Source organism: Schistocerca gregaria, chromosome 1, assembly GCF_023897955.1.
Source record: "Schistocerca gregaria isolate iqSchGreg1 chromosome 1, iqSchGreg1.2, whole genome shotgun sequence".
NCBI classification, from domain to species: domain Eukaryota; kingdom Metazoa; phylum Arthropoda; class Insecta; order Orthoptera; family Acrididae; genus Schistocerca; species Schistocerca gregaria.
Window position 1 is genome coordinate 1,201,294,046 of NC_064920.1, and position 22,521 is coordinate 1,201,316,566.

General features: G+C 37.0%; 1 protein-coding gene across 4 annotated transcripts in view; it reads left to right on the plus strand.

The window, feature by feature from the left end:
• The window catches only part of LOC126284735 (transformation/transcription domain-associated protein), a 392,578-nt gene that overhangs the window by 187,977 nt on the left and 182,080 nt on the right, over positions 1–22,521 (plus strand). For all 4 annotated transcript variants that reach the window (XM_049983877.1, XM_049983882.1, XM_049983889.1 and 1 more), the window contains 7 exons: positions 15–147; positions 1,573–1,706; positions 5,073–5,234; positions 10,301–10,558; positions 13,681–13,804; positions 21,488–21,634; positions 21,763–21,968. In XM_049983877.1, the coding sequence (XP_049839834.1) occupies positions 15–147; positions 1,573–1,706; positions 5,073–5,234; positions 10,301–10,558; positions 13,681–13,804; positions 21,488–21,634; positions 21,763–21,968 (1,164 nt within the window). The remainder of the gene's footprint in view (positions 1–14; positions 148–1,572; positions 1,707–5,072; positions 5,235–10,300; positions 10,559–13,680; positions 13,805–21,487; positions 21,635–21,762; positions 21,969–22,521) is intronic.

Below are 22,521 nucleotides of genomic sequence, written 5' to 3' on the forward strand. Positions count from 1 at the left end.
TTATTTTAATGCAGGATCCACAGTGGAATAGATTTCTCGAACACATTGTGAAATCTGAGGAGGGTAAACCACTGCGAGATGTCTTCCAGAGTCCACCAGGTGTAGCAAAATTGTCTGCTCTCATCCTGTCACAGAATGTAAATCCAAGTAAGTAGAATTATTTAATAGCAAAAAAAAAAAAAAAAAAAAAAAAAATGCTGCTTGTGACTTATATTTTTACAACAAAAGAGAATGTAGAAAGTAAAACCACTTTCGAAATTTGCTGGTGGGTGCTGCACATTTTTCCTCAAAAATATCCCTTGTAACAAGCACTAGATCAGTATTTAAACTTGATGAAGTGTTACAAATATAAGGAGTCAACCGTGAGAAGTCAAAGTTGACATATTCACAGGATTCTGAATATCTCACACTTGCTTTTTCCAATGCCATTTGCTTCTCCTCCCTGTGTGTCCCAAGAAAAAAGGAGTAATGTCTTTTTGTTGTGGAAAGTAAACTTTCATCATTCAGCGTTTACTTCATATTTCACAACAAAAGTTTTTCTTGACTTCCACTTCCACTTGCACTTCTAGCTGTTTCGGCATATTTTCAGCATATGTTTCTTACCTGAACTTAAATTGTGCAAGAAATTTGGTATACGTGGACTAGCTCAGCCGCTGTTAATCGTTAGGAGTTGACTGACTGAGAAAAGTAATAATAGTGAATATCATTTATTCTCATTTCATACTTAAGTAATTACACAGAGTGCGATCATTTACAGGTTTTGTGGCAAATGTGGTGAAGGATTTTAACTTGTGTGCCCTTTTTGCAAAAACAAAACTACCGGGACTATAAGAGCTTAAAGTGTAAGAATTAATTTGGTCTGTTTTTCAATCATTTGATGCTTTACACCATGTCTCAACAACCACTGTAACTTCCTCAATACTTTCCTTTTGTTTGTATTTATTCTTCAGAAATCTGAGATTTTAGTAATCCAAAGTACTAAACAAAATTACTGTTGATGATGAAATTAGTGAAGCTAGGTGTTATTTGTTTTGTTTTTATGCACTGCCAGTCCATACTCTTTTACTGAAAGAGGTAGGAAGGGAGAGGAGAGTACTGAGAAGGTTATAAGCATGTAAAACCTATTGTTAAGTAGTGTACTTCTTTTAGTTAAGGAACAATTGAAAACTGCATCAGGGTTTGTAGTTTTAGAGGTCACTAACATTTAACAGGCTCACTCCTTCGTGCACTGTGTAATAGCCTTTTCTAAATTATCGGGATGCTGTCTCCCTGTTAGGAATGTCTGTGGTGTCTTAAATGTTTTTGACTTGACTTTCAGTGCTGACTAAAACATGTCTCTCCTCATCAAATGTTTCTTACAGTTACAGCTTTCTTATTTCTCCTTTATTTCATTTTCTTATACGGTTTTATCGTTACATAAATAAAATGAAAACAGTAAAAAAGCAGGAAAATTTCTCTGTTTGTTTCTTGTATTTTTTATTTTTGTTTATCTTCACTTATATGAACTTAATATTTTTTTGAATTGTTTTTCTTTCACTTATAAATTGATGAATTGGAGGAATTTGCTTACAGGTGACAAGGCAGATGTTCAGTATATTGGAATAATGCTGTTAGCAGCTATAATAAAATTTGATAGACAATGGTTGTCTACGCAGCAAATGCTTATAAACTCCCTCAAGAAGGTGTGGATGGATGACAATTACCTGGTAAGTGTTTTTCTGTGCCTATAGCTGAAGTACTTATTTCTTATGTGTTCATCCATTAAGCTAAATGATCTCACTCCAGATAAAGATAAGTTTGCCTCATCAAGAATGCTCCCCAGCTGGAAGTGTTCTTGCAGCTGTTGTCATGAGTCGAGTTTTTGTCCACACAGGCTTTAATAAAAGATCATGTTATTGGCTGAGGGGGAAGGGGGCTACTAGTGCTGCCTGAGTAACCGGATGGAACCTGAAGGTATACCAGTGTGAATCTACATTGAGTATATGAAAGAAATTGCTCCTTTCCTAATAGCAGTCTACCATAGAGCATTAGATGAGGGAAGCATTTCAATGATGGGAAAACAGCACAGGTCGTTCTCATTTTTCAAGAAGTCATTAAACAAACACAAAGTACTATAGGCTCGTTTTTCAAGAAGTCATTAAACAAACACATAGTACTATTGATATCTCTGATGTTGGTCTGCTGTACAGTTTTGTTACCTGTTTGTGCTGTCACCTTGTATCATTTCTGAAGACAGAAAATCTCCTCTGCAGGAATGAACATGGCTTCTGAAAACAACAATACTGTGAAACCCAGTCCACTAAGTTCACAAGACCCAGAAAGCAGTAGATACCAATGCCAAGGTTTATACCATGTTCTTTGACTTCCAGAAAGAGCTTGATACAATTCTGCCCTGTAGTCTAATGAAGAGTGTACGAGTGTATGGAATATTGGACCAGCTGTGTGGTTAGATTGAAGAGTTTCTGGCAAAAAGAATACAGGAAGTCATTCTTTACGGAGAGAAAACGTCAGAGTATAAGTAACTTCAGGCATACCTCAAGGGAATGTTAAAAGAACCATTACTTTTCACACAAAACAGTTGAAACTGATTGTAACAATGCTGAAGAGAGTGACGGTCGTTACAGTTGATAGTCGCACAAACTGAGTTGTTGCTTTGCTTTTTTTACAGGCTGCTGTAGAGTTAAAACTTAAGAAACTAGGAGAAATACAGCACACCTATCATATTTACAATACACTATTTGTCGAGGGGGATTAAAGAGGACGTTTTCTTATGATTATCAGTACGTACAGCAATAAGATGCCAGGAAAATGTAAAGATCTTTAACAAGTGAAGAAAGAAGGAGCAATGACTTAAATTGTTCAATAATGTTGAAATGGGGAAGGTAGGAGACGAGATACTGTCAGAAGTGAAGCTGTGGGGATGGATCGTGAGTCGTGCTTGGGTAGCACAGTCAGTAGAGCACTTGCTCACAAAAAGCAAAGGTCCAGAGTTCAAGTCTTGGTTTGGCACGTAGTTTTTATCTGCCAGGAAGTTTCATATCAGTGCACACTTCACTGCAGGGTGAGAATTTCATTCAGGAAACATCCCAGAGGCTGTGGCTAAGCCATGTTTCCACAATATCCTCTTCTCCAGTAGTGCTAGTCCTACAAGTTTTGCAGGAGAGCTTCTACGATGGTTAGAAGGTAAGTATTATCAGAATTGAAGCTGTGGGGACGAGTTGTGATTTGTGTTTGAGTAGCTCTGTCAGTAGAGCTTTTGCCTGTGAAAGGCAAAGGTCCCAACCTCAAGTCTCGATCCAGAGCACAGATTCAATTTACCAGAAAGTTTTCTTATCAGTGCAGACTCCGCTGTAGAGTGAAAATTTTGTTCTGGACCTTCCTCTTCATTGTCTAGTGACATCATTTTCAGGGGGACAATAAGCCCAAAGCCCCCTTTTAAATGAACTGTGCAAAAGAGTACAAGGTTATCACTTTTGGGGCACATCATGGTGAGAAATACGTTACTCTGCAAAATGAGATACATAAAGTAAAGCAACGCATTAACTACTTGTTGGAAAGTTGGGAACATGTTGCCCGAGGTCTTCCAGTCAAGCACAGAAAGCTGGATGTCACGTAGAAAGTGGTCAGCATGACTATAGTGCCAAGTGGGGCAGGCCCCACAACTAAAGAAAGTTTAAGGAATCAGAAGAGACAGTGTGTGTCAGTCAGCGAGTAGTTACAGTGTAGCGATGTTCTTTATTACAGCATGTAGATGACTTCACAGATGAAAAGTCATCGGGAACGATGAATGTGATGAGTGTATCCCAGGTATTTGGTATTGCTTAAAGCGTTGTTTGATATGGATGGGGAGCTTTCGGAACCAAAGCCACTGTTACCAAAAGTAGAGAAAGCTGATCGACCATGCTCATCTACAATGACAAATGACTGTTATATTTTGCTACAGGAAAGAAGGGACCCATGTCAAACAGTGGGTGCAATTGCAACCACATTAAACAGGACTGCAAAGCAAGGAAACCCGAGCTACACAGTGGCACAGCAACTACTTGGGAGTAGTCCCTCTGCCAGACACCCAGTACATCATGTTACGTTCGCACCTGTATATTAGCAGCATCATTTATGATGGCGCCAATAGTTTAGGGACTGGACCAGGACTGTTTGGTATCCCATACTCTTATCTGATTAGAGCAGATTCAATGTGAATAGCTATTCTGGACCTATCTTCATACAACGAGAAGTGGGAACTTGTAATGCTCTCTGTGGAACATTGTCAAACATAATCCTTTGGTGGTCCAGGTGTTATGATGTGGGGAGGCATATTGATGCATGGGCATTATAAAACTCCAAATCTTGAACAGGGTACATGCATTAGTAGACATTATTGTGACAGTGTACTCCTTCCCCATGTGTAGCCTTGACTTAATTTTTATTTATTAATGCACAACAGCATTGAAATGTGCAGGTGGAGGATATTCAATGAATAGACTGGCACCCATTCCTCCGACTTAAATGCTGTTGAGCATGATGTGTTGGGAAGACCTGTTGCAGCATGTCCATGTGCACCAATGACAACACAGTAAATGCCAACCTTGCTGGTGATAATTGGAATGCCCTACCACAAGAACTCTGTACAAATCTTGTGGCCAGTGTGGGAGTGCATTGTGGAGCGTGCGTTACTATTCGTGGTGATGGCACAGCCTATTAAGAACCATGTTCCACCTTTTTTAATGCCAGAAGACCAGCATACATCGTGGTGAATTCAATGTAATTATTTTCTTCAAGGGAAAGTGTCAGTTCTGTTCATTTCATTGCGTATTTCTTTCAGTTACCATCTTCCTAAATATGGTCAAAGTTTCATCAAGTAATGTTACTTGGCAGTGAAGTGTCATGGGAAAGTTATTGTAGTCTTTAAGTTTTGCACACTGTCATAGTAACATTCAAAAAAAAAAAAGAAAAAAAATGTTTATGACAGCCAATGTTTTATTTTTTGCAAGCATTTTTTTTTGTGATCTAAGTGTTATTGAAATTTTTGTACGCTTTGTTACTGTAGTTACATGAACATTTTTTGCTTTCAGGAACTCCACAAGAAGGTAGAAGGAGTAGATGCAAGACACTGGCGTGAACCAAAACTTATAGTCAAGATACTGCTTCATTATTTCTGCCATCACCCTAATGATGTTGACTTACTATTCCAACTCCTTCGTGCATTTTGCTACCATGTAATCCCAGACTTCCAGGTGAGCATCTCTTTACTGTTTTCTGGCACATTTGTGTAGAATTTGTGAGAGGTTGAAAATATAAATTACTCTTGTTTTATTTATGGAATTTGCTGAAATTATTGACACCACAATCAAAAGAACTGGTCAACAGTTAGTAGATTTATTGTGTCAGATTGCTTATGTATTGCCAGTAATTAGTTCCTTAGACCAGTATGCATTTAACACATATTTTATCAGCATAAGATTGCGGCAGAGAAACCTGGCTATGAAAATTACATGTGACAGAATAGATACTGTGAGAAGTAGATGACAGGCACTCATCTGATTGTCCATTGTATGAGATGAAAACAGCTATCTCTCCACATTGTTTCCTTTCATTATTTTGCCCAGTATAAAAAAGAAGTTGAGGGACAGTTTAAAGTTTTTCACGTTACAGCAAACCAGATCATAGGGATGTCACTGGTTCAGGCAAGGCCTATGGAGTAGAAGACATTACCTCAGCATTGTTGAAATCCTCATGTCAAACCTATTCCATGTGGTGTGCAGTACATATGAGGCAGGTGAAATACCCTTGAGAAGATATATTTGGATTCCAGTGAAATGTAGGAACACACGAGGCAATACTGTCCCTGCTACTTTTCTGAGAAGAAAGATATTGAAGAAAGGCAAATTTATGTTTATATGATTTAGAAAACACTGTTGACAGATTTGACTGGACTACATACACTTTTTGAAATTTGTTTATAGCAAGGATGAAATAACACCGAGAAAAAAGTTACTTCTGATTAGTACGGAAAACATACTGTAGTATGTCATAAAAGTCAAAGGACGTGGAAGAGAAGCCATAGTTGAGCTATTCCCACTATTATTCAATCTGTCACTGATATGCAAAAGGTTAGCATCAATGGGTACAAATTAGCTGCACATGTTAGTAGAGATAATATGATGAGAGGAGGAGTTGCCATACATGTCAAAAGCTTCCACAGCGCAAAACATTTAGAAACTAAAAAATTTTGTGTAGAGCAACATATGGAAGCATGTGCCACTGAACCAAAACTAAATGATGGCACTTTCATAATTTTAACAGTGTATAGGTCCCCCTCAGGGAGTTTCCAGCTATTTCTAGAAAACTTGGATGCTTTGTTGTGCCATCTGTCAGACAGGGGGAAGCAAATTATCATTTGTGGGGATTTCAATGTCGATTCCCTGAAAGAGTGTAATAGGAAGAATGACCTTTAGTATTACTCAGTTCTTTCAATTTGAGCTCCGTCATTGATTTTCCTACTCGGATAACAAAGAACAGCAGGACATTGATAGATAACTTTTTTATAGACAAAGATGAGTTGAAGGACATAAATGCTTATCCTGTTGAGAATGGTCTTTCAGATCATGGTGCACAGCTATTTACAGTACATGGCATAGCTCCATGCAGTATATCAAATCAGAATTTCTAAGCAGTGCTTTCAATTAACAATATAAATACTGCAAACTTTAGGGAAAGCCTAAAGGAGCTAGACTGGGATGAAGTGTATATGGAACCCGATGCAAACTTGAAATATAACTTATTTCACGATACATTTTTAAGGGTATTTGAAAATTGTTTTCCCGAGAAAACAGTGAAACATAATTCCAAGAAAACATATAAAAAACCTTGGCTAACTAAAGGAGTAAGAATATCTTGAGAGAACTGTATCTAACAACAAGAAGGAGTACTGACCCCGAAATTGTTCAATATTATAAAAACTACTGTGCGGTACTAAGAAAAGTTATTAAAAAGTCCAGGAGCATGTGTATCATGCCTGAGATCAGTAACTCTGATAATAAAATTAAAGCAATTTGGAATATTATTGAAAGGGAAACAGGGCAACCAAGACCACAGGAAGACTTAAGTGCCATAAAACTGAATGACAAGTGTACTAACAAACAATCTGAAATTGGAAATATTTTCAATAATCATTTTTTAAATGTTGTGGAGAAAGTAGGATCTAGATCTTCACTAGAAGAGGCAAGGCTTCTAATAGAAAAGGCCATACCTGTGCAGTTTGAAACAACTGTATTTCTACGAACCTCTCCCTCTGAAATCAGTAAAATAATAAACTCACTGAAAAGTAAAAGCTCTTACGGAATTAATGGCATTTCCAGCAAGATACTTAAAGCTTGTTCCCCACAGATAAGTAGGATTCTCAGCCACATGTAATACCTCTTTGGAGCAGAGTGTTTTCCCCGATAGACTGAAATATACCATTGCATAAAAAGGGGGATACGTCGGATGTCAACAACTATCGCCCAATCTCTCTTCTGACCGCTCTATCAAAAAATTTTGAGAAAGTAATGTATTCAAGAGTAGCCTCCCATATTTGTAAAAATAAAGTAGTAACAAAATGTCAGTTTGGTTTTCAGAAAGGCTTTTCAACAGAAAATGCTATATACACTTTCACTGATCAAATATTAAATGCTCTGAATAACCGGACATCGCCCATTGGTATTTTTTGTGATCTCTCAAAGGCCTTTGACTGTGTAAATCATGGAATTCTTTTAGATAAGCTAAATCATTATGGTTTGAGGGGGGGCAGTGCACAAATGGTTTAATTCATACTTCTTGTTGTTGTGGTCTTCAGTCCTGAGACTGGTTTCATGCAGCTCTCCATGCTACTCTATCCTGTGCAAGCTTCTTCATCTCCCAGTACTTGCTGCAACCTACATCCTTCTGAATCTGCTTAGTGTATTCATCTCTTGGTCTCCCTCTACAATTTTTACCCTCCATGCTGCCCTCCAATGCTAAATTTGTGATCCCTTGATGCCTCAAAACATGTCCTACCAACCGGTCCCTTCTTTTTGTCAAGTTGTGCCACTAACGCCTCTTCTCCCCAATTCTATTCAATACCTCCTCATTAGTTATGTGATCTACCCATCTAATCTTCAGCATTCTTCTGTAGCACCACATTTCGAAAGCTTCTATTCTCTTCTTGTCCAAACTAGTTATTGTCCATGTTTCACTTCCATACATGGCTACACTCCATACAAATACTTTCAGAAACGACTTCCTGACCATTAAATCTATACTCGATGTTAACAAATTACTCTTCTTCATACTTAACTGGAAGAATGCAGAAAGTTGAAATAAGTGGTTCATGTAATGTTAATACAACAGCTGATTCCTCAAACTGGCGGGCTATCAAGTACGGGGTCCCACAGGGTTCGGTCTTAGGTCCTTTACTCTTCTTTATATACATTAATGACTTACCATTCCATATTGATGAAGATGCAAAGTTAGTTCTTTTTGCTGATGATACAAGTATAGTAATAACATCGAAAAACCAAGAACTAAGTGATGTGATTGTAAATGATGATTTTCACAAAATTATTAAGTGGTTCTCAGCAAACGGACTCTCTTTAAATTTTGATAAAACACAGTATATACAGTTCCGTACAGTAAGTGGCACAACTCCAGTAATAAATGTAGACTTTGAACAGAAGTCTGTAGCTAAGGTAGAATTTTCAAAATTTTTAGGTGTGTCCATTGATGAGAGGTTAAACTGGAAGCAACACATTGATGGTCTGCTGAAACATCTGAGTTCGGCTACGTATGATATTAGGGTTATTGCAAATTTTGGTGATAAGAATCTCAGTAAATTAGCTTACTATGCCTACTTTCATTCACTGCTTTCGTATGGTATCATATTCTGGGGTAATTCATCGTTGAGTAGAAAAGTATTCATTGCTCAAAAACGTGTAATCAGAATAATTGCTGGAGCCCACCGACAGTCATCCTGCAGACATCTATTTAAGGATCTAGGGATCCTCACAGTATATATATTCACGGATGAAATTTGTTGTTAATAATCCAGCCCAGTTCAAAAGTAATAGCAGTGTGCATAGCTATAACACCAGGAGAAAGGATGATCTTCACTATGCAGGGTTAAATCTGACTTTGGCACAGAAAGGGGTAAATTATGCTGCCACAAAAGTCTTTGATCACCTACCAAACAGCATCAAAAGCCTGACAGATAGTCAACCAACATTTAAAAATAAATTAAAAGAATTTCTAGATGACAACTCCTCCTACTCATTGGCTGAATTTTTAGATATAAATTAAGGGAGGGGGAAAAAACTAACTTAATCATTAGTGTCATGCAATATTTTGTCTAATGTAATATCTTGTACAGACATCTTTCATTAACCTGACACGTTCCACATCATTACGAAGTGTTGTATTCATGATCTATGGAACAAGTATTAATCTAATCTAATCTAATCTGTACATTGAGCTAGCAATAGAGGAAGCCAAGGGGAAATTTGGAAAGAGAATTAAAGTTCTGGGAGAAGAAATAAAAATGTTGAGATTTGCTAAAGACATTTTAATGCTGTCAGAAACAGCAAAGGTGTTGGAAGGGCAGTTGAATGTAATGAATAGTGTCTTGAAAAGAGGTTATAAGACGAACATCATCAAAGTAAAACAATCATTATGGTGTGTAGGGTTGAAGTAAATCAGGTGATGCTGATAGAATTAGATTCGAAATTGATACAGTAAAAGTAGTAGATTTGGGTAGCAAAATACTTGATAATGGTCATATAGAAGGAATGTAAAATGCTGACTAGGAATGAACACTTCAAACGAGAAGAGAATAGAAGCATTTGAAATGTGACACTATAGAAGAATGTCAAATGATGAGGTACTGAATCAAATTGGAAAGAACTTGAATTTATGGCAGAAGTTGACTAAAAGAAAGAATTGATAACTAATATCAATAGCGTGATATGTTACAAATGTGAGCTTCTGTGGTGGCTTACTGTTACTGAACAGAAGACCAAGGGTAGCTGTCACCACCTTTTTTTTTTTTTGTAAATTTTCATTGTATATTAAATTCAACAACACACAGTATTCCTCAAGACCCCTTTCATGAACTGCTTGTACAGAAATATTGAATTAAACCATGAGGAGAATTTAAATCACATGTACAAATATAATAATAAAGACATCACAGTCAACCCAAATCAGACTTACGCTTAGTTTTTCTTGTTGTCAAAGATGAATGTTTAACATAAAGTATAGAGCATTTGTAATTTTGTTTCATTATTTTCAGTTTTTGAGGAATTTCCTGGAAACAACAGTTGCAGAGAATTATACGGTTGAATGGAAAAGGGCAGCATTTTTCCGTTTTGTGGATGTCTTTCACAGCCCAAAGATGTCACAAGACCTGAAAGCGAAGGTTCTGCAGATGATACTTATACCGTGCTTTGCTGAAAGTTTTGAACGTGGGGAAGGAGAAAAGATAATTGGTACTCCACCCTTGCCAGATCAGGAGAATCCTGAAAATGTTGTTTCCGTTTTTGTAAGCAAGGTAATACATTCATTAACATCTACAATTCAAAAATATACAACTGGTATTAAGTTTGAGCATTTGTTGTTGACTAAGTATAACTAGCTTTTATGTGAAGTTGTGCCTGTCTGCAACTTGATGCGTCATGTCTACAGTAAGTAGCAATTGGTCTTTTCCTTATATTGCTGTCTTATGTGATGTAGTTGGGTCTCTGCACATCACTTTGTTCTATGATAAATATGGCCTAGCACATAAATGACAGTTTTATTTCTTCAAATTTCGTAAGTGAACAGAGCTGACACAAAAATGAAAATACTACACAGTGATGTTAATTTCTCAAATGGTTGCAAAATATGTACATTTAAAATAAGAATCTAGAAACAATAGTAGCACATTCTAGCTAGCACATCGTCTACCTGTATGTTTGGGCTGACAAATCAGTAGTAGTGCAAATATGTAGTGGACTATTAATGTGTAAGCCTGAACTGCTGATTATTAGGCAGACACAATAATCTCTATACCATGGCCAGTATTCAGTAAGCCCACAGTAATTTCAGTAATTTGTGTGCCTGGTTAGATCTCGTGACAGTCAGTCTCTTCTGTTTAAGGCCATACCCCATTAAATAATTTAGCCTGCTCTATAAATACAGAAGTGGCAGTAACACAGTATTAAATAATTCCTATACAAATCAGACAGTGTAGTGCTTAGGAAACATGAGTATTGCCTTGAAACAAAATAGACTGGTAATTGAAAAGAGAATATCTCTCTCTCTCTCTCTCTCTCTCTCTCTCTCTCTCTCTCTCTCTCAGTGAAATTGTGGCACAATAATAATGGTTCTTAAAACCTGCTGAAACATTAAAAGCAAATGTAGCATTGACATGCAGTGTCATCTGGAGTGCCTTTGACCCTTGGTCTATGAATGTTTTGATGACTCTATGATGCCAGCAACTGTTAATTTTGATTTTTTTTTCATACTATTGTACATCTTTGAATACTTCCATATATTTGTTAGCTATTTGATCATAGAATATCAGCATAAGTAGTAATATTTGTCATCGCAGATACTTGATGCTCTGAGAGCTAACAAATATATCTAGGTACCTAAGAATGAAATTGTACAATATTACAAAACTAAAGTAAAAAAAAAAAAAACAGTTGCAGGAATAATGTAGTCATTAAAATAAACATTTCAAGCCTTTAATGTGTGTTGGTGATTGCACTGTGAAGTCACATATTGCTGAACACTAATTCCATAGCAAAGGAACTGAACAGTTTGTTGGGAGAATAAGGTTCAAAACAAGAATGCAGTTTAACTGAAATTTAAATCACAAACACAATTGAGTGGGTAGAAACAGGAATTTATAGTGCTGTAATTTTATAACTATCAGCAGCTGCCATGATAAGGTGCGTGCAGTCGTCTCCTTGTCTATTGGCTGCATGGCTAGTCCTTGCATCCAGTCTCTAAGATGAGCTTTTCAGTATTTTTGCCAATAAAGGACACAATAACATGAGGGTTGCATTACTCAGCGGAAACTGAAAAAAGGCTCACTTCTTTCATGTCATATGCGAATGTGTAAATTTTCGCAATAGTTACTCCTGGTCACTTGATTATTACTTGATGTTACTGGCCTTGGCAACCAGAGCCAGTGGTCATGTGTGAGAGTTGCATTTGCATCAGAGAGAGGGGAAAAAGAGAGAGAGAGAGAGAGAGAGAGAGAGAGAGAGAGAGAGAGAGAGAGAGATTGTGTGTGTGTGTGTGTGTGTGTGTGTGTGTCGATATGGTGAGTAGCAGTCTATACCTTTCATAATATTGTTATTCCATCCTTGATTTTCCATTATTTGTCATACGCACAAATGATTCGCATATGGATATCATTGTTTCAACATTGTTACATGATGGTAAAAAGAATAATCATTTATTATATCTGTGTACCTCATCATCATCATCATCATTAGTATATTTACTCATTGCTGAACGTAGTGGCCTCATTTTTTCAGTAATTGAATCCTTGACCAGACACTCCCATGCATAGTGATCTTCGGTCTTCCTAATGTCAGTTGAAGAGCTAGGCCCGTATCTTCTTCGCTTGATCCAACCCTGTGCTTGCTGCTCTTCCTCATGGCCTTGTATGTTTGATTTTGCCATGTAAGATGATTTGTTCTAAATTATCCCCTTCTTTTCTCAAAATGTGCCCTAGGAACTGGTAATATCTTTGGCTGACATGAGAAGGCAACCTCTTGTGATGCCATTTTCTTTTATAATGGAAGTATTGATTCTTCTTTCTGTCCATGTTTCCTGTAACATCATCTGCCTTGTGATGCCAAGTTCTTCTAAAGTCGAAGAATGTGTTCTTCTTTCTCTCCATGGTACCTGTAACATTTTCCGTCATCGTAGATGTACACAATCGTATACTACCTGCAGATCCTTTAAGCAACCTGTAAGTTGAATTTGATCTAAACCTTGGCAATTAACAACCATTAGTTTTGTCTTTTTCGTTTATCTCTAGACTGAAACTTAAGTCAACAGTCTACGCTCTGGAAAACAGCCCACTAAGTTGGTTCTTTCTCACTTCCTCAAACCATAGATTGTTGAGTACCCTGCTATCAGTTGACTGTACCAGCCATCCCATGCATCCCACATAACATCCTCTGCGTAGGTGTTACAGTATTTAGGTGACAGTTTTTTCTCACTTCATTTGTCACATAAAAAACTCCACATATTCATCTTCTGCTTGTGTAGTTGCAGTATGACTGTCGCAAAGCCCTTTCAGTAATGATACTATTTGTTTTGGAAGTGTAGAATTTGAATAGTGTTTTTTTTACCCCCTTAATAGTAGTGTTCTCTTGTACAATAATCAGACAGTTAAATTCGTGACCTAACATAGTTTTCAAAGTTCGTTGATTAAAATTCTTGACTTAACATCAAACTTCTTTCTCCCTCTTCTAGATTAATTATTGTTTTTTTTTATGTTGCACTGTAACAACAAATGTGGCATTGTATTCACTATTGAAAAATTTGCTGCATTTGAGTGCAGATGAAAGTGTTGCATTGATTTTATATGTCCTTAACTTTTATAGATATGCTTGTTATGTAAAAGAACTATAGTTTTCTGGAATGACCATTTTTACATGTTCTTTTCAGATCATAGATCCTGATAACCCATTTGGGAATTCGGACTCCGTGCGCATATTCCTTCTACAGTTTGCATGCTTGCTTGTGGATCAGGCAGCTCCTCATATTCATGACGCACAGAACAAACGGCAAGGTATGTTCAGATTTGTTTTTCACTTTCTTTGATTACTTTCTGTATATTGTTTTTGAGTAACCATTAAATGATGTGATTTGTTTTGGGAGATAAAAGAAAATAAGAAGAAATTGATAATCCACTAATCAAAATTTCTGTTTACTGCCATGTTGCATCCTTACTGCTAAAGAAAGTTATTTAATGATAGTAAAGCTATGTAACGATGGTAAATACTATTGTGAAGCAAATTAGAGAGAGATAGTACAAGTATTTAAGTAGTGGCAGATAGTGGGTCACTTAATTCGTAAAAGATAAAAACAAGACAATATAAATTAATGTCACTTATCTTTGTGGTCAATCTCCTTCACACATATCCCTCCATTTTCAAAACAATCGAAGAATTATTCTGTAGTACTGTGCTGTAAAATTTGACAGTACAATGTACAACAATAAACTTTTAAATATGGGGAGGTCATATTGTTGCTGGGTGATTGTAATGGGATGCATTATGAGAAACTTGGTGTTCCGATTGGCAGCTCTCTTTAAATTTCAATAAATTCAAGGTATTTTACATAACAAAGTGAAAGTGCCCAGAAATACCTGATCATCACAAATTACATGGTTAACTTCTTAAGTTGGCACTTATTTTTAATAATAAAGTGTAATACTCCGTGACATAGACTAAGAGTTAGCACAAATGGTAAGTAAATTGCTTGGCTTTGTTGTGTGAATTCTGGGAGAAGTTTCATGCATGAAGTACCAATTCTAGAATACTGCTTCATCCTTTGCAGTCCTTATCAAGTAGGCTTGACAGCGGATATGGTATGAATTCACAGTAACGTTTCTAGGCTTGTAATAGGCCAGTATAGATCACAACATACAGTATAACTATCCTATTACATTTCCGGAATCAACTTTTTCCCACTGTTTACTACATTTTTTATTGGTCTCGTCAAATGTACTATGTCAACATGTTAATTCCACCTGAAAAATGTTGCGTCCAATTTTCCTGTGATTTACACTTCATGCTACAATGTTCATGGAGAAAAAATGGACTTAATTGACATTAAATTATGCTAGCATGGCGTTGATCTTAAAGTAGTGTTTACAGACATTAGATGGTTAAGTTTCTTGACACGAGGACGCTCTAATCAACAGATCTGAATCAGTGAAAGTTGGAACAAATTGTGCTTTGTCTCCTGTCACTGCCAAACTCTGCATGGCATTCGAATAATGACCGATCGAAACAGTTTTCAAACTTTCTATACTGTGCTTAAGCAACTTTGTGATCATCATGACACCTCAGACGTGTGTTTATTTGTTTGGCCACATACAGCATTAGTTGACACCTTTGTGCCTTTTGTCTTATTCAAATATTTGTGGTTTGAATAATGAAATACTGTATGAGTTACATGCTTCTTCATGCTTAGCAAAATGCTTTTTGAGAATTTGTTCTCATTTCCAAGTGCAAATATTTACGTCAGTATGTTTGTGATGTTTCTTACACACACTGTGTGTGTGTGTGTGTGTGTGTGTGTGTGTGTGTGTGTGTGTGTGTGTGTGTGTTTTTCTGGGTAATGGAGAAGGCACAACACCTTATAACCTCAGAAAAACAACTGTAGTGCAAGAGAAGCAGAACAGAACATATGCAAACATCACAAAAAAACACTTTTAAAAATATTTGCATTTAGCAGTGGAATAAATTCTCAGAAATTGTGATGCTAAGCATAAGAAAATACGTGACTGGTGCAGTGTTTTGTTCTTATAGAGTGTATAACACAGTTGCAGACTTTCCAAAAACGTACATGGTGTTTAAGCTGAAGGAGCTCATTTATTTGTTCCTGCAAGTCGACAAGCATCAGTGATGATACTACGTGCAAAACACCCTTACCGCTTGTTCACTGTGCAAGTTCTGATGTCGTGCTCCTGCTGATAGCAGATCTGTGCACTTTGACTGAAATAACAGGGACGAGGTTGATTGGCCAGTAAATAAATACCCAAGGGATGTGATTATATTATTGAACCTATGTGTCTTTCAAGCTGGTATAAACAGGTATCATGTTCAAAAACAAAGATATAAGTGTAACACATCAGACTTAAAAAAACTCCATGGGAGCCACTATTTCAGTGTAATTGTTGGTTTTGTGGGATTAAAGGGGCCAGACTGCTATGGTCATCGGTCCCTCAGTGTAATTGTCTCCCCTCTTCAGAGTAATCTTCTCCCCACTGTACTCCATACGAACACATGACTCCTGTGGGAGATAAAACAACAGGTGAGCATTACAACCACACTTTCAGTGTCCTGTGCAGAAGATATACTGCTACACAGGAATTTATACATGAAACCTCTGAATATTTAAGATACTTCTTGGTACTGTTCACAGCAAGATTTTCCACTGCTATTGCATTACCCCACCCAACTGCAACCATAAGGTAGTCACAATTTCCCCCCACCACTGATAATATACACAGCAAGACAATGAGCATTGCCCTACTTGTGAATGCATTTGTGAGACCTGGTACAGTAGACCAACGTAAGCTTTGTTGATCTGAGCTAATGATGTCTTAAGTCTGTAGTTACTGTCATCATTTTTAATAAATTTTTGTGCATCAATTAGAGTCTCTTCCTATGCACTTGTACATGATTTTATTTTGCAACTTTAGCTAAATTACCAATTCAGCTTAGTGCACCAATGAGGTTGGACTGCTTCCAGTAATGTGGTCGGCTCTCGCCCAACTCCTTTTATGTTCTCTGTCAAACATAGCCACTCTACTCTTACTTGTGATGTCAGATAAGTCGCTTTCCGTGATACTCATAGTTAAAATAATTTTATTGGCTCCATTAGTGAGTGACTAATGTTTCAATGCACTCGGAGTAACTCTTGCAAGAATTTTAGAAACAGTATTTTTGCTGACAGACAATTTTGTATTTCTCCCCATTCAGGAACAGTGATAAGCTCATTCTACTGTTGCCAAGGTTTGTATCTCCACTACCCTCTCCCAACTGTGTCTTACTTCTTAATTTCACTGGAAGCATTCATACATAAGCCACCTTGAATGTTACGTATGCTTCTTTTGCACCTATCCAGGACACAGCTTCTGCCAACTTCTAGCTGTCTGACATCCCTCTCGCTTTCATTCCTCGTTGCCATGCATAACAATGGCCAAACGTGGCTGCCTGCTCTGAGGGTTCGGTAAAAACTAATTAAATATTTTGGCAGTTCATCTATCCCGGGAATAGTGTGTCTCAACGATTTTTACATGTTATCAACATTGATACTGGCTTAATATTGGTCCTGGGAACTTCAATATTTCTGAGAATATTTTAATTGTAAGTTTGAAGTTGGATAACAGATGATAAAATAAATAATTTTTCCTATGATATAAATTACAAATTAACAATTTTCGGATTTTTTTCTCCATTTATTTGTGCTATCGAACTGTGCTTCTTGCAGTTTTATGATTATAGGTCAATGGGAAATACGTTATAGGTTTTAACAAGTGAGTTTGTAAGCATCCCAATATGTGACAGAAACAGGCCAATCTTTTTATTGCATTGATTTGGAGGCTTCAATTCTTTATGGTGCTAAGGACTGTAGACCTTAGCATGTGGCATAAATTTCAACTTGACCTGGGACTGTTCCTGAGAAAATTGATTTTTAACAGTCATTCAGACATACATACAGACAGGAGGATAGACAAAAAAATGATCCTACAAGGTTCTGTTTTTACAAATTGAGGTGCAGAACGCAAAAAGTATTTCATATAGCTTTTTCTCCTTTTAAGGACTTTACATTATATTACGTTCAGCAATTAGCTAGGACAGGAAAATGACAAAATGTAATTAGAAAAAACTTGAGTTTCATTAATTTTAATGATCCTCAGTTAATAAACAGTAAAATTATGTACATGAATTAAAATTAAACTTCTAATATTTACAGGTTTCATACTTACATCTGCTTTCATTAAATCCACCATTCACACAGTAGCTAGTTACTTGGGTATTACAACTAAGTATTGTCAAAAATTAAAAATTATTCATTTCAATTATCCTAAGTTAATACCAGTCAAATTATGTTGTTGTTGTCTTCATTCCTGAGACTGGTTTGATGCAGCTCTCCATGCTACCGTATCCTGCGCAAGTTTCTTCATCTCCCAGTACCTACTGCAACCTACATCCTTCTGAATCTGCTTAGTGTATTCATCTCTTAGTCTCCCTCTATGATTTTTACCCTCCACGCTGCCCTCCAATGCTAAATTTGTGATCCCTTGATGTCTCAGAACATGTCCTACCAACCGGTCCCTTCTTCTCATCAAGTTGTGCCACAAACTCCTCTTCTCTGCCATTCTATTCAGTACCTCCTCATTAGATATGTGATCTACCCATCTAATCTTCAGCATTCTTCTGTAGCACCACATTTCGAAAGCTTCAGTTCTCTTTCTGTCTAAACTATTTATCGTCCATGTTTCACTTCCATACATGGTTTCAGAAATGACTTCCTGACACTTTTTATACTCAATGTTAACAAACTTCTCTTCTTCAGAAACGCTTCCCTTGCCATTGCCAGTCTACATTTTATATCTTCTCTACTTCGACCATCATCAGTTATTTTGCTCCCCGAATAGCAATACTCCTTTACTACTTTAAGTGTCTCATCTCCTAATCTAATTCCCTCAGCATCACCTGATTTAATTCGACCACATTCCATTGTCCTTGTTTTGCTTTTGTTGATATACATCTTATATCCTCATTTCAAGACACTGCCCATTCCATTCAACTGCTCTTCCAAGTCCTTTGCTGCCTCTGACAGAATTACAATGTCACCGGCGAACCTCAAAGTTTTTATTTCTTCTCCATGGATTTTAATACCTACTCCGAATTTTTCTTTTGTTTCATTTACTGCTTGCTCAATATACCGATTGAATAGCATCGGGGAGAGGCTACAACCATGTCTCACTTCCTTCGTAACCACTGCTTCCCTTTCGTGCCCCTCGACTCTTATAAGTGCCATCTGGTTTCTGTACAAATTGTAAATAGCCTTTCGCTCCCTGTATTTTACCCCTGCCGCCTTTAGAATTTGATAGAGAATATTCCTGTCAACATTGTCAAAAGCTTTCTCTAAGCCTACAAATGCTAGAAATGTAGGTTTGCCTTTCCTTAATCTTTCTTCTGAGATAAGTCGTAAGGGCAGTATTGCCTCACGTGTTCCAATATTTCTACGGAATCCAAACTGATCTTCCCCGAGGTCAGCTTCTACCAGTTTTTCCATTCGTCTGTAAAGAATTCATGCTATTATTTTGCAGCTGTGACTTATTAAACTGATAGTTCGGTAATTTTCACATCTGTCAACACCTGCTTTCCTTAGGATTGGAATTATTATATTCTTCTTGAAGTCTGAGGGTATTTCGCCTGTCTCAAACATCTTGCTCACCAGATGGTAGAGTTTTGTCAGGACTGGCTCTCCCAAGGCCGACAGTAGTTCTACTCCCGGGGCCTTGTTTCGACTTAAGTCTTTCAGTGCTCTGTCACACACTTCACGCAGTATCGTATCTCCCATTTCATTTTCATCTACATTCTCTCCCATTTCCATAACATTGACCTCAAGTACATCGGCTTTGTATAGACCCTCTATATACTCCTTCCACCTTTCTGCTTTCCCTTCTTTGCTTTGAACTGGGTTTACATTTGAGCTCTTGATATTCATACATGTGGCTCTCTTTCCTCCTAAGGTCACTTTAATTTTCCTGTAGGCAGTATCTATCTTACCCTTGTGAGATAAGCCTCTATATCCTTACATTTGTCCTCTAGCCATCCCTGCTTAACTATTTTGCACTTCCTGTCGATCTCATTTTTGAGACATTTGTATTCCTTTTTGCCTGCTTCATTCACTGCATTTTTATATTTTCTCCTTTCATCAATTAAATTCAATATTTCTTTTGTTACCAAAGGATTTCTACTAGCCCTCGTCTTTTTACCTACTTGATCCTCTGCCACCTTCACTACTTCATCCCTTAGAGCTACCCATTCTTCTTCTACTGTACTTCTTTCCCCCATTGCTGTCAATTGTTACCTTATGCTCTCCCTGAAACTCTGTACAACCTCTGGTTTAGTCAGTTTAACCAGGTCGCATCTCCTTAAAATTCCCACCTTTTTGCAGTTTGCTCAGTTTTAATCTACATTTCATAACCAATAGATTGTGGTCAGAGTCCACATCGGGCCCTGGAAATGTCTTACAATTTAAAACCTGGTTCCTAAATCTCTGTCTTACCATTATATAATTTCTCTGATACCTTTTAGTATCTCCGCTATTCTTCCGTGTATACAACTCAAATTATGTACAAGATTTAAAATTAAACTTCCGCTATTTACAGACTTAAGACTTACACTTGCTTTCCATACATCCACCATTCACATAGTAGGTAGTTACTTGGCTGTTACTACAAAGTATTCTCAAAAATTAATGTGTAATAAATTTGCATTAAAATGGCCTGTTGCAACTTATTGAGAAATTCATGGATGGAATAGGAGGAGCTGGCCACCAAAAAGTCTTTAAAATTATGTTTAAGTTGTGCCTTTTCTGAAACTAAACTCTTAATGGTTGCTGGTAACTTATTGGAAATATGCGATGCTGAATACTGGTCTCCTTTCTGGGCAAGATTAAGTGATTTTAAATCTTTATGTATATGGTTCTTATTCCTAGAATAGATACTGTGTACTAAGCAGTTAGTTGTAGAAAGAGATGTATTAGTTACAACAAACTTCATTAAGGAATAAATATACTGAGAAGCTGTGGTTAGTATGCCCAATTCTTTGAATAGGTTTCGACATAATGTTCTTGGATTTACACTACACATTACTCTTATTATACTCAACCCTTTACAAACGTGTACAGTCAAATAAAGTTAGACTATTCTTCAAATAATCACATAATATGTAGACTGTGATGCAAATGCACTTATTTTTCCTTTTTGTGTTGTGATGGTGAATTTCACAGTTCATCACAAATTCACTCTTCTTATTAACCAAAAACATCATAAGGGAGTGAACACAGTGACATTTGTGTGCAAAAATTCCAAGCTACTGGAAGAGGCTTTTACAGGGCATTTGGTTAACAATTTCTGCACTATATTGATATTACACACTTTTATATAAAATCAATACTTCTTTAACTGTACTGTGTCACTGCAGATGATTATGCTGTTGGGCAGAATTGATTGAAATTATACAAGCAGTTCCATCTGCAGATCATCTAAGTGAGAGAAAGAGATGTATAACTGCAAAGCAGGCAGAATTGAACTTCTTTTACCTATATGCTGGTGCCAGCTCAAATTATTATCCATCTAATTGCATAGAGTTTCATTTAAAGTGTACCCTTTTAATCTGTCTTGTACCTGTTAGTCATTTTTATTCATTTGAAAATCCTTAATGTGAGTGTTTGCAGTATTGGGAACTTTTGTATGATTGAGAGTTAAGTTGTTCGCTGTGAACAAGTGTATCCTACTATTATCGTTGCTGTGTTTATTGTGCATGCCCTTTTGCACTTCGTCAGTATGCTTGCATCATCCACAAACTTAAGTTTTTGCCAGAATATAGGATTTGAAAACACAACTGATTTGTGTTAATATATTACTGACAACACTTACAAGTAATATTGGCAACAGTAGCAATTTACTCTCATGTTTTCTTTCTCGTACCCCTATTAGGTCTCAAGGTGCGCCGGCTCCTGATGTTTGCATGGCCATGCCTCATGGGGAAGAACTGTGTCGACCAGGCTACACGCTACCATGGGCACCTTCTGTTATCACATATAATAGCCAAGTTTGCTATTCATAAAAGAATTAAATTGCAAGGTTTGTTACAGCTATAGTAAGTTCCAGTTTGTAATTTAATGTTTGAAGTTTCTGTATGTTAGAGCTAGCTGCTGATTTGTTCTGAATTGCAGCATGTTCTGATTTCACTTCTTCCTTTTTCCCGCCAGTATTTCACAGCCTACTGAAAGCACACGCAATTGAGGCACGAGCTATTGTTCGACAGGCATTAGAAATCCTCACTCCTTTAATGCCGGTGCGAATGGAAGATGGCTACACAATGCTGACGCACTGGACTAAAAAAATTATTGTGGAAGAGGGACATTCAATGCAACAGCTGTTTCATATATTACAGCTGGTTGTGAGGCACTACAAGGTTAGAAATTTAGCTTTTTTTAAGTGTTTTATGTCTCTTTTTGCTTGTAATCAAAATAAGTGTGGGTGTTGCTTCATTATGTACAGACTTAATCTATGGGTGGCTTATGAAGAAGAGACATGCAGTGGATTGTGTAGATAACTTTACCAAATTCTTGAGACATATGCAATGTAATTAAAATGAGGTATGATCCAAAACTAAGGTCCGGGTGACCACTGTTTAACTGATGGTAGGTCTGAATAAAGTTTCACAAATGCAGCAATGTCTACTGACTCTTTAGGAAACTATTGCGGTGTTAGTTTGATTCACTAGTCATTTGGCAGTCGTTGAGAGTATATTGCAAGGGCTGAGACAATCTTAGATCCCATCAGTTATGAAGTGCGTGGTGTGACTAAATTTTTGCTGGGAAAAGGGTTTTCAGCTGCTGACACCCATCATGAGTTATAGTAAGTGCATGGACCAGAAATAAAGAGGGACAAATGGATTTGAAAATATTATCGAGAATTTCAAAATAGCAACACAAACGTTCACAATGAACAGTGGAGTGGCAGGC